The sequence below is a fragment of the Drosophila navojoa genome, chromosome 4, assembly GCF_054131105.1.
Source record: "Drosophila navojoa isolate 15081-1374.11 chromosome 4, UAZ_NAV_1.0, whole genome shotgun sequence".
Lineage (NCBI taxonomy): Eukaryota > Metazoa > Arthropoda > Insecta > Diptera > Drosophilidae > Drosophila > Drosophila navojoa.
The window spans coordinates 23,971,837-23,988,225 of NC_142892.1; the positions used below are offsets into that span (position 1 = coordinate 23,971,837).

General features: G+C 37.3%; 2 protein-coding genes across 20 annotated transcripts in view; one reads left to right on the forward strand and one right to left on the reverse strand.

Annotated features, from left to right (window-relative positions):
• The window catches only part of Shab (potassium voltage-gated channel shaker cognate b), a 69,865-nt gene that overhangs the window by 5,362 nt on the left and 48,114 nt on the right, over positions 1-16,389 (reverse strand). For 5 of the 19 annotated variants that reach the window (XM_018102072.3, XM_030386563.2, XM_089258770.1 and 2 more), the window contains 6 exons: positions 13,802-14,645; positions 12,829-12,918; positions 6,720-6,937; positions 4,989-5,348; positions 4,478-4,501; positions 1,990-2,103 (listed from right to left, as the gene is read on the reverse strand). In XM_018102072.3, coding sequence (XP_017957561.1) covers positions 1,990-2,103; positions 4,478-4,501; positions 4,989-5,348; positions 6,720-6,937; positions 12,829-12,918; positions 13,802-14,645 — 1,650 coding nt within the window. Of the gene's footprint in view, positions 1-339; positions 1,126-1,345; positions 1,517-1,989; positions 2,104-4,477; positions 4,502-4,988; positions 5,349-6,719; positions 6,938-11,076; positions 11,504-12,828; positions 12,919-13,801; positions 14,646-16,389 lie in introns of those variants that run through there. The other 14 variants (XM_089258771.1, XM_089258775.1, XM_089258774.1 and 11 more) reach the window with 14 other exon arrangements.
• LOC149091530 (uncharacterized) lies at positions 2,417-3,742 on the forward strand. Its single transcript, XM_089258782.1, has 3 exons — positions 2,417-2,542; positions 2,598-2,777; positions 2,846-3,742. Exons 1-3 carry the CDS (start codon positions 2,515-2,517, stop codon positions 3,634-3,636), a joined length of 999 nt encoding a protein of 332 aa, XP_089114908.1. The 5' UTR covers positions 2,417-2,514; the 3' UTR covers positions 3,637-3,742.

Sequence of the window (16,389 nt, forward strand, 5' to 3'; positions counted from 1 at the left end):
GAAAAGAGTGGTGCACTTGAGTATTGCTGAAAGGTTTGTTGCTTTGTTGTTTCTCAAGAGTATTCAACATGCAACTAGGATGCATCGAGTTAAGTCAAACGTGCAGCGCTGAGTTTCGAATTAGGTTTGTATTAAATGTAGTTCCATAAAAATAAGAGCGAAAGTAATAATAATAAAGAAAAAAATATATCAAGATCTCCTCTTACTTACCCGAACTTCACAAGCATAACAGAGCTCATCCAGCTCTCAATTATTCATAAGGAAAAATAAAAATGGCTCTAAGTGAAATCAAAAGTCGTTTTGAAGCTTTACTAATCGAGCAATACAAACAGAATCAGGTGCCAATTGAATGTAGTGCTGGTTAAATATTGAAATCGATTATCAATTGTATTTATTTATTGCAGTTTTTTGGTTTGGTTTTGGCTTCGTTTTCTTGTTGCATAACAATAATTCAAATAATTCATTTAATTAGTTTAACATATATAGTATTTCCGTGTTTTCCATTTGGTAATATTTCTGTTATTATTTTGCTACTCATAAACGATGTTTTTAATACTAGGTCTAATAAATATGTGCTTAGTGTGTAAAAAAGAATTTGTTTAAAACTCATCTCATTGCCTTAAGCTTAAACACTTGAATAGATAATGTACACCATATATGTATGCATGTAGATAATAGATAATAGATAGTGGATAATTGATAATAGATAATAACACATGCTGCTTTCGGTTTTCGTTTTTATTTGTGTGGGTGTGTGTATGTGTGTGTGGTTGTGGAGTAAAATTAATTTAATTAAATTCTTAGAATTTCCTATGTCTTTCATTAGCTTGCTCTTCACGCACGTTTATAGCTTTAATAATATTCAATAGATTAGGTTTAGGCTTGTGTTTAAAGTAAAAGCTAATTAACTCGATTGATTTTCGTTTGCTTAAAATTTCAATATTGTGTTTCATTTTGTTTTCTGCTTCTCGCTGAGTAAAATTTTTAAGACGTATCTGTTTGTGTGTGAGAGTGTCTGTGTATTCGTCGCTATGATTGACATCAATTAGTCAAGCTCTAAATCAATAGTTTCTAAACGCTATTCGCACGCAAAGGAATACACTCGCCTTGACATCCTGGCAAACCCTTTAAGTAAAAGAAATGAAAAAAGAAACAAAGTCAACATAAAATACCATATTTTACCGCCGTGCTCTGCTTGCTGTACACACACACAAAAATCAATCCTTTCAAATTCAAAATAATAATGTAGAAAAGAAACAATAAACACAAAACACGATCTTCACGTGGACACTGGAACAGAGGGGACGGGGTGCAGGTTTTAACGTTACCATACCACATACAGAACTCGAATCGCATATCGAACTCGACATCGAAACCGAATCGATCACAGATAATAAATATCGATAGTGCCCTCCTCGATCATGCGCTTGAGTGCCAGATAGTTTTTGGGCGAGGGAGGTGGACGCGCCAGCCTCTTGATGCTATACTCCCTGTCGTGAAAGACGCAAATGCGATCCTGCAATATCACACAGTCCTCTTCAATTCAATTCGAATACGGAATAATAACTGCGGATAGCTACTTGGGATCAAGAGTACTCGATGCACTATTACGAGTTTGATTGAAATGCGCAGTACGGGGCCTATGCCAAGCACGATCTAGTTAATATGAGCTCCAATATTGGGTCTATTGATTTAGAATCTCCCATGTTCAAGATTTTATTTAGATGATGTAGCGTGTTGTTATGGGTTAAGTTGTTAGTTAAAAATAAAACAGAGTTAGAATAGGACATCAAACAGGTGCAAGTGCAGCTAAAGTAGTCTCAGGTGTTCAGAGTTTGGTGTGAGTTTGAAAGGCATGCGACATACATAAAAAGCAGAGGTTTGGAGTTACTTAGTGGTAGTGCAGCGGCAAGAGGTATTGTGTGGTCTTTCAACTGTGATTAGGTGTTCTGGGGTAGATAAATCGATTGTCTTGCTTGTCGATTTTACCTTGGTTGTGCAGAAGCAGCATTCGAATTCCACTGGCACATCCTGCTCCAGATTGTCCATTCGCTGGTTTTGCAGGTTCTCGAGCGCCACCTGGCGGCGCAGCTCGGCGACTTCCTATAAATAGGGTTCAGGGTTTTGGCAAAATGTAAATGCATAAATCCAAATACAACAAATTTGAAAAATGCTCACACAACATGCTACATACGCATTACATACATATAGCATAGTTAAACATTTAATATATATATTTACATAACATTTTTTAGATTAAGATTAAATGGAACGAAACTCTCATGCGCATGCTCGTCAAGATCAAGATCCCTGAGAAGCGAAACTTGTGCGTCGGCAGCGTTAATTAAACTCTCGAGGTGCCTCGCGAGACTTTGAGATGTTAGCTGAGTGTCGGCGTGTATATTGCTAGATATGTCTGAACTAGGTAGGGCAAGGAGACAGCTGACAGTCGAGTTTGAGTCGGCTGTCAGAGTCGAATTTGAAAATAAATGATCTTCTCTAAATGTGCTCTAAATGCGCTTAAGCAGCCTGCTTTGGATTGGTAACCTGTCTTGGCTCCATCTGAGGCTGCGTAACATTTCTCGTTCTTCTTCTAGTTGCACTGTTTACCGTCCTACGATCAGGCCACAGTCGCCAGCATCCCAAAATGTTTGGAAAGCGCGATGCAACGCGCCTGAGGCGGGGCTACGGATATGTGGACTCCAATGTGGATGACCTGAAGCTGAAGCGCCTGAGCCAGTACATCAGCAAGAACTGGGACGCTGCTGAGGACGAGAGTGGGTATTTGTATCATTGCTCACAGATAATCTGAAGCTCATTCCGTTCACATTGCAATGCTTCACAGCGCTTCAGGAGGGCATCTCGTGTGACTCGGTGCCCCAGCCCAGCCCGGAAACTACCTGCGCACCCGTTGGTACGCCCAATCCGACAACCTGCCTAACACAAAATCCCCCCGCCCAGAGTCCACCCACGCCTAGTCCAGGCAATCCCAATTGCAACATTTTGCAGCAGCAACAACAGCAGCAGCATCATCAGTATGCGCCACAGCAACAATATCCGCCGCAGCAACAGTATCCAGAGCCACAGCAGCAGGTGCCATTCGAGCCAGACGATTCTGAGCAGCGCGGTAAGGAGCTGCGCAAGCTGGTGCAGCATCTATATGTGGCGCAGGCGCGCGTCCAGCTGGAGGCAACTGAGATACACAAGGCGCAGGCGGTGGCCAGCTCGGCGCAGTCGCAGCTCGAAGACTCTGCCAATCATGTGCGCACCATCACTGCGACTCTGCACAATGCCCAGCAGGAGGTGGCAGCAGCTGCGATCCGCGCGCAGATCGCCCAATTGCAGTTGGCTGCCCACGATCAGTTGCTGTTCGCAGCTCGGCAGGACGTGGATGCGCTCTCCTCGCAGGTGGTCGGCCTGCAAGCGGCCGAGGGCATTGTGCAGCCAAAACTAACGGTCGACTTGCATGCACTGCTCGACAAGCTGCGGCAACCGCTGCAGCACTTCGATCGGCCTACGCCAGTGCCCATGATTATCACGTTGCCTCCGTTGAACGCTGCACCGCAAGGGCCAAGCACTGGCCTGGGCATGGGACCTGACATTCGTGGGGAGGATGAAACCAAGGAGCTTGCCTAAGGCATTTAGTACACATAGTTAAAGCAAACCTCTTTGAACATTTGTCGCTGTATAGTTATATTTTGTATGAATCTGCCAGTTAAGATATGTTTCCTGCAACCAGATATCTCTTTGTGTTTCTATTCTGTTTGTGGGTTCTGTTGGGTCGATAATGTGTTGCTTGAATGCATATTACTAAAAGCAGTTGCAGCGAATGAGTATAGATAGATAAGGCGAAAATAGAAATCAAATGTAGACACCCATTGAAATAACTACGTATTTAATGAAATTTTAACAAGTTAAGATCAAGTCTAACGAACTAAAAAAAAAAAATCATCCATGATCAACATATTGAGTACGTAGATAAGAGCATAGCGGCTAAAGACTATCGAGCCAGCTCTATATCTAAAGTTGTTCATTGCTCACGCTTTGGTTATCAGCTAAGGATATGCATAGACTATAAGCTAAAAGCTGAAAACAATACAAGATCAAAGACTTTAAGGCTAAAAAAAAATATATATAAATAATAAAACATAGATAGTTCTAGCAGCTGAAAGGCGTTCTTATGGAGAACTTGAAGACATTCGCAAAATGCAAATATTGGAAGATCGAATTGCACATTTTATCGTATTTTTTCTTATCGGAAAGTAAAAAAACAAGAAGGAAAAAAATGCAGCAATATGTTCAGCCTCTGAAAATGAATTTTGTGAAAATAATTAATTCTTTTCAATTTAGCACTTGTTTTGTTTTTGTTAAATTAAATAGAATTAAAGATTCTATATAGATAGTAAAGAGTAGCAGTGGCAAGTAGTATGCATTAGAGTAGAGTAGTTTGAGTTCTTTGTGTATACTTTGAATGTACCTCCTTACTGCGTCCCCGTAAAATCTAAAAGTTGAAATGTGTTGTTGTTGTTATCGAACTTGAATTCTTTTTATAAGTAGCTAGCTCTCGCTTGTGGGTAGGTATTTTATTTTAGTATTTTGGTTTGATCATAAGATAGTAAAACCAGAAAAAGAAATGAAGAATGAAGCGGAAATCAAGTCGAAAAAAAAGTAAAAAATGGCCGAAATTATTCCAACCGATTCGATACAACTGAAGAGGAACTACGGTTCATTTATGAACGGGGTGTGTCCACCCTGGGAAGCTGTTTACGACTGTGAGAACCAAATGGCGATAGAAAGTTATATGGTAAGTGTATTGTTTACAATAGTTGAACATAGTTTAGCTCCAGTTAATGGCTTCACATTTACTAATACATAGTTACGGTTTAATAACTTTGAAAACATTAAGATATTTAAGATATACGAGCACGTGGCTTGGACTATACACTTAGTCGGTAGACAATACACCCCGACCCGACACCCACACTTACCCCGGGCGTTATCATCATCTGTATTGGCAGTCCCTTCTGGTTCGACGCCAGGGTCATGTCATCCTCTCCTTGCGTGGAGACAGCAGCTGCTCCTGCCTCGCCATTCTCCTGCTCAGCACTGCCGGAGGTAGCTACGGCTGTGGCAGCACTTGAGGCAGCAACCATGGCCAAGTTGTTGGCAACACCGCCAGCTGGCATCTGCGCAGCAGGAGGCAACTTCTGCTGCTGCTGCTGGGCGAGGAGTATTGCTTGCTGCTCTCGCTTGTAGCTCTCCATGGCCATCATCGAGGTCTGTCTGGCGTTCGGATTGTCGAAGCTGTACGGTGGCACTGCATCCTGTTCAGAGCTGGAGCCACGGCGCTGCGTAAAAGTGGCGATAACAGTTAATAGGCTCCTATCAATCAGGAACAATACTTGTTTTGATATTAGCTATTAAAAACTCGGTAGTTTTCCCAATTTCATTGTTACAGCTAAAAATACATTATTATATCAGTATGGATCATAATTTGTTAAATAGTCTTAGTCTTCCAAATACCAAAAAAGTAAATCTGCAAAGATTTTTTTTTGTCGTTTTCTTACTTTACTAACAATTTCGAAGTTAACTGGCGATGAAAATAATAATTTAAATGTAAAAATAAAATAAATAATAAAAGTATAGAAAATACGAATGTTATAATAGTCATAAAATAAAATAGGGAAATATGAAATACTTAACATAAAACAAATTGTTGTGATTAAATTAGTAAATGTATCTCAATTACTTATACAAAATATGTATCTATCGGCTAAATGAGTCAGTCGATGACTGATGTCCTTAGTCATTCTAGGTCAATCAAATGAGCAATTAGTCTATTGGATAATTTATGAAACAAATAAGAAGGCTCTAGTCGAGACTGCTCGACTAGGGGAGACCCTGAACCCTCCAATCTGAAATTCTAATCATTCTGTACTTCTTTTATAAGTATACATACATACATACACATGCATCCGCACGCAAGTATAAAAATGCGTTCTGCTAACAGCGCAGTAAGCAGCGACTACGCTAGGTCTGCGCTGCAGTGTTGGCAATGCTATGAGAATTATTTGTTGAATGATTTCTAGACGTACAATCTTAATGAAACTTTCAGAACGTAATCATAATGTTCAAATGTATGTCCATTCCAAAGCACCATTCTCTAGTACTTCAAATACGTTTATTACAAATTGGGGGCAAAGGGGGCGTGGTATCCAAAATCTGTTAATTACAAAATGTTTGTATTCATCATATGTAAATCTGAAGTTTTCAGGTCTCAAATTGTTCCAATGAGGCTCAAAATACAGAATCGATAAAAAAGTTATCGGATGATTTATCGAAAAAATAAATCAAACTCGTACTGCGTATGGTAAACACGAGTGTGCATGCAAAATTGTAGCTCTCTAACTTTTGTATCCTCTGAGATCAACGCACTCATATGGACGGACGGACAGACGGACAGACGGACAGGGCTATTTCGACTCAGATCGTTGCCCTGATCAAGAATATATATACTTTGTGGGGTCTGTGATGATTCCTTCTGCCCGTTACATACTTTTTCACAAAACGATTATACCCTGATTTCCCATTTTCAATGGGTTCAGGGTATAATTAGAGATTGATATTGCAGAAATTACCTTTTATCAGAGAATTAGTTCGAATTGATTACGGAATGGAATGCAGGGTATTAGCTAGTTGGTCCTATGGGTGGAACTTACTTGATGCATGCTCGAGTTTCGCAGATTCGCTACGTGGTCGTAGTTCTTGTAGCAGCCCATGCCTGTGGTCGCCGGATTGCGGCCACTTGTCGACTCGCCCTCTGTACTATTGCCATCCACATCCGCTTGGGAGAGATTGTGTCCTGTGGGCGATCGGCGTAGCGCGTGGGTTAAACGGTGCCAATTTTTTAGCGATCTTGTGTGACTTTCGCGCTTTTCTGCATTGCGAGTGTGTATGTGTGTGTGTAAGGGTGTACATGGGTGTGTATGGGGTGTAAGTGTGTGGAGTTATCGCGGCACGTTAGTGTTGTATTCATTGTTTAGGTTGTTTGGTTGTTGTTGTTATCGTTGTTAGCACGCGTAAAAAGCCATGAATGCATTTTGTAGCAATTTTCAATAGACATTATATTATTCATTTGATATTGTCAGTTCGCATTTGTTTAGCCGCATATTAGGAATTGATTGTTGTGGTTTCATTTATGATTTTTGGGTTTCGTTTGTTTGTTTGTTGTTGTTGAGAGAGCGTAAATGAGACGAAATTCAAATTAAATGCATAAAAGGAATAAAAGAAAGAGATATGCATTTTATGAATGTTTGATTAATACGATTATGTTTGTATGCTATGGCTATTGGTTTATGCTATGATTCTTCAAACAACGACGACGACGTTGACTCTTTAATGACGACGATCAATAACTTTGACGATAACAAGTAGTAGTAGTAGTTAGTATTTAGTAGTTAGTTACATTTAAAAACAACATTGAACGGCTAACAACTGGGGGTACGGTACAAGGGTAATGCGATTATGTGGGTAAGTCAATATGTACGAGTGTATTAACAGACGTGTATAACTAGATGTATATTGATACAAACGGTAGTTGATTAGTATGTACTTGATGGGTGGGTGAATGAGTCAGTGTGTGTGAGTGTGTGTTTATGAACAACATTTACTTGAATAGTGAGACTGTAACAAGTAAAGGTGAGCTAGAGAGTGGCGCTTTGTATATAGAACGGAAATATCTTCTTAAAATGGAAAGCACCTTCATAGTATCTAATAAAAGCAAGAGTTTCTCAAATGCTTAGTTGCAAATATTTTTTCTTTTGTTAATCAGTAGATGTAATTATTAATTATATATTTAAAAGATTTTTATTCATGGTAAGTATTTAAGCGCTTTGTCGTTTCTTAAATGTCTGATCATATGAATAGGATGAGAATATGTAATATTTTAAATTTAAAAATTAAATTGAAATTTCGATGAATAGCTCCAACAAAATCGGCAAAACAAATGTACGAGAGCAAAGACTGACTCATACTTTGTAAGTTCACATATACACGAGCTATAGACTGCTGAATTGCTAAACAAAGTCACAATTCATGGTTCTTTTGCGCAATCCCATGGGCAATAAACGAAAGTACAACTTAAAGGCTCAACTCAAGAAAAGACAACAAAATCAGTAAATGTATGCCCAGTCAGGGCATATGGTATTGAAAAGATCGTTGATATTACCATTAATAATAGATTAATGTAAAACGGCTTGATTGGTAAATAGTTCAAGCCTTTCCTACACGAAAAGCTTATATTAGTTGAACGATAATTGCATTGATTACCTTTTGGCTTTTATATGGGGCAGAGTTAATAGACATAAGTTAGAGTTCAAAACTTGACAAAGGTACAATAATAAAAGCAAATATATTGATTGATCGATTAACAGATCTTAAAACTGATAGTATTCGTCAAGCATTCAACATAACTGTAAATATTGTAGAAATGCAATTCCGATAAGTAGAGTTGTGTTATAAATTGTGTTGTTAAATGAAATACAGCGTATTAGGTTTTGATTTTATTGCTAGTTCACACAGACACACAAAAGTTGACATTTTTACAAAAGACACAAATTGTTTAAGGACAGCCACAAGCACTTTGAATAAATACGATTTATATTTTGGATGTTGTTATTTTTTATTTGATAGACACTTGGCTAGGGCATTATGAAGGTAGTTAGAGCATTTCTACACCAGTAGATGTATGTAGATATATAGTTTATAAAGTTGAGATAGGAGGCATGCAGTGTTACATAACTTAAACTCTGACGCATCGAGATCGTACAGAAGTTTATATATAAATATATATATATATTCATATATATATATATATATATATATATATATATATATATATATTCATATATATATATATATATATATATATATATATATATACATGAATATACAACACATACACAGGACAAAAGTTATAAAAAACGAGTTTGGAAGTAAAAGGCACGTAAAAGGTTTTTCCCGCTAGAATTATTATAAATTAATAATTTTTTTAATATAATTGTATTCTAATCCGATTTTATATGATAGAAATATTTGAACAATACTTATACAATGAAAATTTTCTTAAAAAATTGCAAATTATTAGAAAAACTTAAATGAGATAATACAGAAAACAAGAGATGAAGAGAACACTTACAAGGAAATTGTTTTGGGTTTTATATTTCTTTAATGGGTTTTATATATAATATTTTTGTATAACTTCATTTAACTACTCGACGCGACGCGTTTTAGCTTAGATCTACAGTTGTTCAACAATTAACAAAATTTACTTGTTTTTTTCTTGTACTTCGCAATGCAACTGCAACTGCATCTGCAACTATGGTTAAATAGTCTTATGAGTATACATCGAGTGTTTTCTGTTAAAAAAAAAAACATTTTGTTGCTGCAAACTGAGCGCGTTTTGCGTTTAAATAAGGCAATTGCTTAATATATATTTCGCTTTTTATTTTTGCTATTTTTGCTGAATTCGACCTATGAATTTTTAGGAACATTCTGCCATCATTTGCTAAGTATTCGTTTATAAATATTTTGAATACTATATATATTTTGGTATATGTATTTGTTTAGCTACATACAATTTTGATGGCCATGCGTGGGCGTGGCGAGCTCACTAAATTATAAAAGCTTAGACTCTGTATTGGCTACAATAACTAATTTCATAAATAAGGCTGACGCTTGCATAAATGTGGCCAGGTCCTGCCCATGGCCAACGATCTGAGATCTTTAACTTTCATTTATTTATTTATTTTTTTAAAATTATTATTCTATTGAATTTGGAGGGATTCTCATTTTTTATGCCTCTGTAGGAAATTTTTTAAATTAAATTTTCATTTTTCAATATATTTGTAATTTGCTGCTCCGAAAGGGTATAAAAGCTTCGATTTATTCAAGTCCTTATATGTATTTTCTTATCACCTTAGACTCTTGTGCTCAACAAATGTTTGGATAGTTCGGATTCGCTAAATATTTGTGTAGTGTAAGCCTAGTTTATAGCTACTTATATAGACTAAATTAAATTGTGCATACGCGGATTGTTTTGAACATTTGTTGTAACGCGTTTGGCGTGTTGTTAGCAGTTGGAATGGGAACAGGTGCAGTTGGTCCCACACTCCCCTTAAAAAGCCACATACACACACAGAGCCGCTGCGACCCCGTGGAAGCACATATTAAACATTTCCTTTTTGGGGCTATTGAAAGTTTTGCTTAGATTATAAGTATGTCGAGCCAAAAGAAACACTGTGTGGCTAAAAAAAAAAAAAATTAAAATAAAAAAAAAGAACAAGCGGCAAATTAAGTCAAATGGAAAAGAACATCAGCAAATTTGAGCAAATGCTCCATCGAATGGGAAATGTTCAACACTTTGAGTTTTCTCTTCTATTGTTGGTTTTCGTAAGACATTCAAAGAATATTTTCAAGTGCTGATGGCATTAAGTTAAACGGTTTAAATAAACGCATTACGGCTATTAGCAAAACTTTCAATACAGCTTACAGTAGAAAGAGATCATTGAGCAAACGCGACGATGCATCTGGGTCAGCGTTGCGTATGCGCAATGTGGCAGATATTTCCTTTTTCAAGCAGCGGCGCATGTGTGTATGAGTTGAAATGTATAGTTTTGTCTTCAGTGTGTGTGTGTATGTATGAGCATTCATGACGCCTAGAAGCAGTTACATATAATCACAACATTTAATTTCAATAGCCTCGCCTTAACGGAAGAACATCAAGTAATTCATATTGATAGGGGCTTTCTTCGCCTTAAAGCAGCATATAGAAAACTGGAAGCCAATCTCTATAACCTAGCACTAACTATGAACAGTGAACAGGATACAGTATACTGGATACTGGATATTGGTTACTTGTAACTGGTTTTTGTATTTGGGTTGCTTTTCTTTTTTACTGGAAAAGTTTGTAGGAAGTACTTTGGTTGCTTGCATACGCATTTACAATAACTATTCGTTTACAGTTGTTGCTTTTGCCTAACAGTGACTTTTGTATGTGTGTGTGTGAGTGTAATTCTGTTTTTTATTTATTTTATTTTTTATTTTTTTATCTGTTTTCAATGTGGAATGTTTTTTTAGTTGGTAGATAACAAGTTGCATTGTCTAATTTACATTTACAATAACAGTTTAGCGTTTATGATACTACTTCAACTAGTTATTAGCTAGGCTTAGTGTAGTTGGGGGCTCGGAGCTCGACTTGGATCTGGTCTGCTCTGCTCTGCTCTGGTCTTATTGGGAGCGGTTGTTGTTGCTGTGGTTGCACGCTCGGGCAACTGCGCCACGCTCTAGCGACTGTCCTCGTTGTCACTCGAGCTGTTTTGCTGCTGGGCGTCGCGCTCCTCCAGCAGGCTGCGGTTTAGCTCTTGGATGCGAGCAGAGAGTGCGCGACGACGAGGTGTGCCGAATGATGGCAACGGGGGCGGCTCAATCAGCGTGTTTTTTTCGCCTGTAGGCGTGGTTCGAGTCCCGATTAGGTAAGAAAGTTGGTTTAATGGTTAGAACGGGTTTGTTTTAGTTGCGACCAAAGTGCGTGTGTGCGTGTGTGTGTGTGTGTGTGTGTGTGTGTGGGTGTGAGTGTGGTTGTTGTTGTTTGATTGGTGACATCGAACGCGTTGGGATTTGTTTTCAATTTTTTTATATTAGTAAATTTGTTCAAGTTAACATTGGGTGAAAAAGTAGAAAAAGAAGAGCAGAGAAAAGAACAAGTTGAAGGTATAAATGAAGCTTAGTTGGTTCTTCAGATTCAGTTTTACGGATAGACTTATTTTGGATTTTGAAATTATGTGTGTTGTTGTTATTTTTTTCCTTTTGGTTGATAGGTATACAAATTGTTCATTGTTGTTGTTTACTTTGTTTTAGATATTGTTAAATAACTCTATCCGAAGGCTTGACTTGCTATAGCTAAGAACTACGATCGTCTAAGAGGATGAGTATATAATATGCATGTAAATATGATTTATGTAATCAGCACTTGAAAATTTTCTAAAATGTACTTAAAAATGTTTGATATAAATTTATTTTTTGCTTTTGGTTTTTTTTTTGTTTTTTGTATATACTGTAATAAAATTCGAAATTTACAACTCTATATTGAACATTCAAATTTGCTATGTATATTTTGATAATAATAGTTTATGTAACTATGAAAATCAAGCTTAGCTTTGAAATGATTTCAATCGTTTGGGCGAACAATCGAACTTATAAACAATTTGGTTTCAGCGGCATAAAACTAATTGATCAAAGCAAATTTTACACTTAATGCAAACTTAAATTAACAACGCAACCAATTGTTGAGCATATGAAATAATATATCTTTGAAGGGTTTTCGGTATAGTAACATACATTTGATATCTCTGAAAATATTGTATTATTCAGATTTAGATTCAGATTCAGATTCCCAACTAAAGAATTCTCGAATAAGCCCCAGTATATTTACAGTCTAAGTGAATATCTGAAGATTATCTTGAGTATATTTGAGTATAGATAAATACCTGTGCATTGCGGTAGTATATACAAGGATGCTTAGTATAGATATACAGAACTGATATATGTATAAAAGTGATTCTAAAAGAGAAGTTATTTATTGGATTATAATTGCTAAAGCTTGTGTTCTTTTTTAACTGAGTTGGCAATCGGCATTGGCTAAGTCTTACGTAAGCGCTAGAGGTAAGTTTCAAGGACTACAACTTGTAAGTAGTTGAGTTGGATTATGTTAGGTGATTAATTGCTGGATTAATTGCTTGTTATACGCTACGTATACGCAATGTTAGTCACCTGGAGCGCTTTGTACGTCAAGGGTTTGCCTGCCTATATTGGGGGTGCTTTGTCTTTTACCTTTAGGATGTACAACATTTGTTTGCTTGCCTAAAATTAGATACGAGGGCGGAGTTGGACGTAAATATTAGACGTATCCACAGTAAAGAAATAGTAAATTGCCAACTTGCAGGCGTGTGTGTGTGTGTGAGTGTTCGTGACAGTGTGTTTTTATGTGTTTAGGGTAAGCGCGCTTTGGAGCTTTGTACCAGTAAAATCCCCACTAATTTCTTGTTTAAGCGCGCTAAGTATAAAAGCATTTGTCTAATTGACCATTGTGGCAATGCAACTGTGTGTGTGTGTGTGTGTGTTTAAGGGCTTGGTTGTGTTGTCATTAAAGCCGACGGCATTCCGCGTCCGCTTGGGCTTAACGCGGCTGCATTGTTGAGCAGGTGTCAATTAAAGGCAAAGGCCTAAGGGCTACAGAAACTTAAAAGTAATTCAATTTGCTTAACAAACTAACAATTGTTTTCAGATACCATAAAGCTTACTTAGATTAACAAAGTTTTTGATTTGCCCGAAAATTTCTATCATCTTACGGCAGACTATATTAATAATTTATTAAATCGACTATTTACACGCCTTCGTTTGTCAGTTGAAAATCATATTGAAATCGAAATAAATATGATAAGCTGACAAAAAACATGCGACAGGAAATGGAAGCGTCTAATAAAAAACAAAACACTAAAAAACTTAATGAATGTATACACAAATAAATAAAAAAAAGGGTAAATATCGAGAAAATCGAGTTAAAATAGAGCAGAGAACTTATAAACCTAAATAGCAAAGCGAAGCATACATCTACAAGTCGTGGATAACTTGGTATTAAACAGGCAAATGCTTACAGGGAGAAATATACATAAAGAGAGAGAGAGAGAGAGAAAGAGAGCGAGAGAGACAGACAGAGATATTTAGAGTTTTCTGCTCGACTTACCTGTGTCGACAATCACATCGATGAGATCCATTGATTTGGCGAACGCATCTTTTAGATTGATATGATGGAAGGAGACAATGCTGCCCTCGCGCTTGGCACGGTCGAGTGCCTCACGACGCTTGAGGGCCTTCTCGCGCCGCATCTGATTCTTATAAAATTCAGCAAAATTGTTAACGATGATGGGAATAGGCAAAGCGATTACCAGAACACCGCATATGCAACACACAGTACCAATAACCTTTCCCAGTGCAGTTGTGGGATAGATGTCCCCGTAGCCAACAGTTGTCATTGTAATACCCGCCCACCAAAATGTTTCCGGTATTGAAACGAATTTTGTATCCTTTTCATCCTTTTCGGCAAAATATGCCAGCGAAGAAAATATGAGAACGCCCATGGCCAGGAACAGCATTAGTAGACCGAGTTCCTTATATGAGTTACGCAGCGTAAAGCCTAACGACTGCAGGCCCGTTGAGTGACGGGCCAGCTTAAGGATTCGCAGGATGCGCATGATGCGGAATACTTGCACCACCCGGCGCACATCCTGGAACTGGTCCGTTGCATTCTTATTCGTTTCCAATAAAAATAACGAAACAAAGTATGGGAGTATTGCCAATAGATCGATTATGTTAAGGCCGCCCTTAAAGAACTTCCACTTGTCCGGTGAGGCGCTAAACCTAAGTATGTACTCTAGGGTAAACCACGTGATACACACGGCCTCAACCATTGCCAATTGCGGATTATCCTGTGGTGTACCATTGTCAATGTGTTGTAGTTGTGGTAGGGTGTTCAACGTCAGGGCTATGGTAGACAGGACTATGAATAGTATGGATATCACTGCGATAACCTGTGAACGGTAAAGAACAATCGAAACTTTGTCGAGACGATCATCAACAACAACATCACAACGATTATAAATGATTCTTTTTTTTTTTTAATTAATCAAACACACAGAGTTACAACAATTAGCGCTTGCTTCCACTTCTTTTTCATATTTTTTGGTTTTTTTTTTTTTTTTGGATTGTATATCGTATATACAATTTTCACTGGTTAAATTTTGTTTGGGATAATTCTCCATGTTATCAATCAGTTTGAAGCAAACATTTGGTTAGCTGAGCGCAAAACGTTTAGTTTTTCTGTATTCGGGAAGGGGAATTGGAAGCTCGATTTGAGAACCGTTTCAAAGATGTTGTTGATCGTTGTATAACTGACAGAAGCCTCATGCTTCATGCCTGATGTCTGATGTCTGATCCCCTATATCATTCAGATGCGTACACGCAGAGCTGGGTCTTATGTTGGGTCAATGTATTTCTTTGCCCTGGTATTATTCAAAGGCTGCTGTACTATATGTGAAGTATATCATTTGTAATCCTTCTTGCTTATCACACAAACTGAACAAAAAACTCAAAATTAAAAAATTATAAAATAAAATGAAGATTTATATATATCGATTTAATATATATGTATACCTTTAAAAGTAAAATAATAAACTCAAACTCAAACTCTTCAATTCAGGGGGTTAGTAATATTTTGTGTAAGTATTTCGGGGGCCTAGTTATGTCACGTTGAATAAGAACTTGACTAACGTCTCTAAATGTGTCTTTTAAGTGACTGTGATTGTGGGCGTGGCTTGTGGCTTTGGTAATCTGTGGGTGAGTGCGGCTCGTTTGATTGAATAGTGTCTTGGGTGTGAGCTAGTTTCTCTAGGTGTTTGTGAATCTCTGTGTGTGTGATTGTATGTGTAGCTGTATCTGTGTACTGGACGAAGGACATGACGTAGCACAAGAGTGTAGGACATTGGACGCAATTACTAACTACGCATGACGAAGGGGGTGTTGGGACGTTGCCTACGATACAATAAATAAGACACGCTACCATCGGGTCTGCAGTCGACATTTGTATAATCAATTTCTCATAATAATGAATGGACAAAACGCTTTGTTCTACATTGTGTTCTGTTCGTTTCGCTGTCTGTGTTTTGATTGTTATTATTTCTTATTGTAATTCTTTGTTTTGTTTTCTGTGTTTGGAATCGGAGTTGTAGATAACGATATGTGTAAACTGAGCAAATCGGAAATTACGAATACACATATTATGTATAATGGAGCTATAGTAGTTCAAATGAAACGTACGTACTAGCATTTTACAAAAATATTTAATGCATAATAACTTTTCGAGCTAGAAATTACGAATACTTATACTAATTGTAAACGAGTCGAAACTAATTAAATTATAAGTCAAGCCATCAAATAATTGCAGTTATCCAAGCCAAGAATGCATATCTAATATACTTCTGGTCAAAAGTGTAATTTGCAATTATTTTGATGCCATCTATAAATGAATGCATGACAATAGGAAACTCATAAAGATTGTTTTGTAAATAATTGATGCAATTTACTAAGAACTGCGAGCTGTAAATGGTTTTTGTTTTTTGTTTATTAGGTTTTGGCTTTTGCTTTTAAAGGTCTAATGGGAGGTCGGGGTCTGCATATTGAAGTGGCCAAATGCCAAATTGTTTTGACAGTAACAAGTGCATTTTGAATATCAATGCCAGCAAGAGCAGATCATATGAATAGAGGGAGACAGACAAA

What these genes read in the sequence shown, in the direction of transcription:
- LOC149091530 (XM_089258782.1), top strand. Translation starts at nt 2,515, where the DNA reads ATGCGCTTAAGCAGCCTGCTTTGGATTG. An exon ending in AAGCAGCCTGCTTTGGATTG is followed by an intron (nt 2,543 to 2,597) that starts GTAACCTGTCTT and finishes TTCTTCTTCTAG; the next exon opens with TTGCACTGTTTACCGTCCTA. An exon ending in GGACGCTGCTGAGGACGAGA is followed by an intron (nt 2,778 to 2,845) that starts GTGGGTATTTGT and finishes AATGCTTCACAG; the next exon opens with CGCTTCAGGAGGGCATCTCG.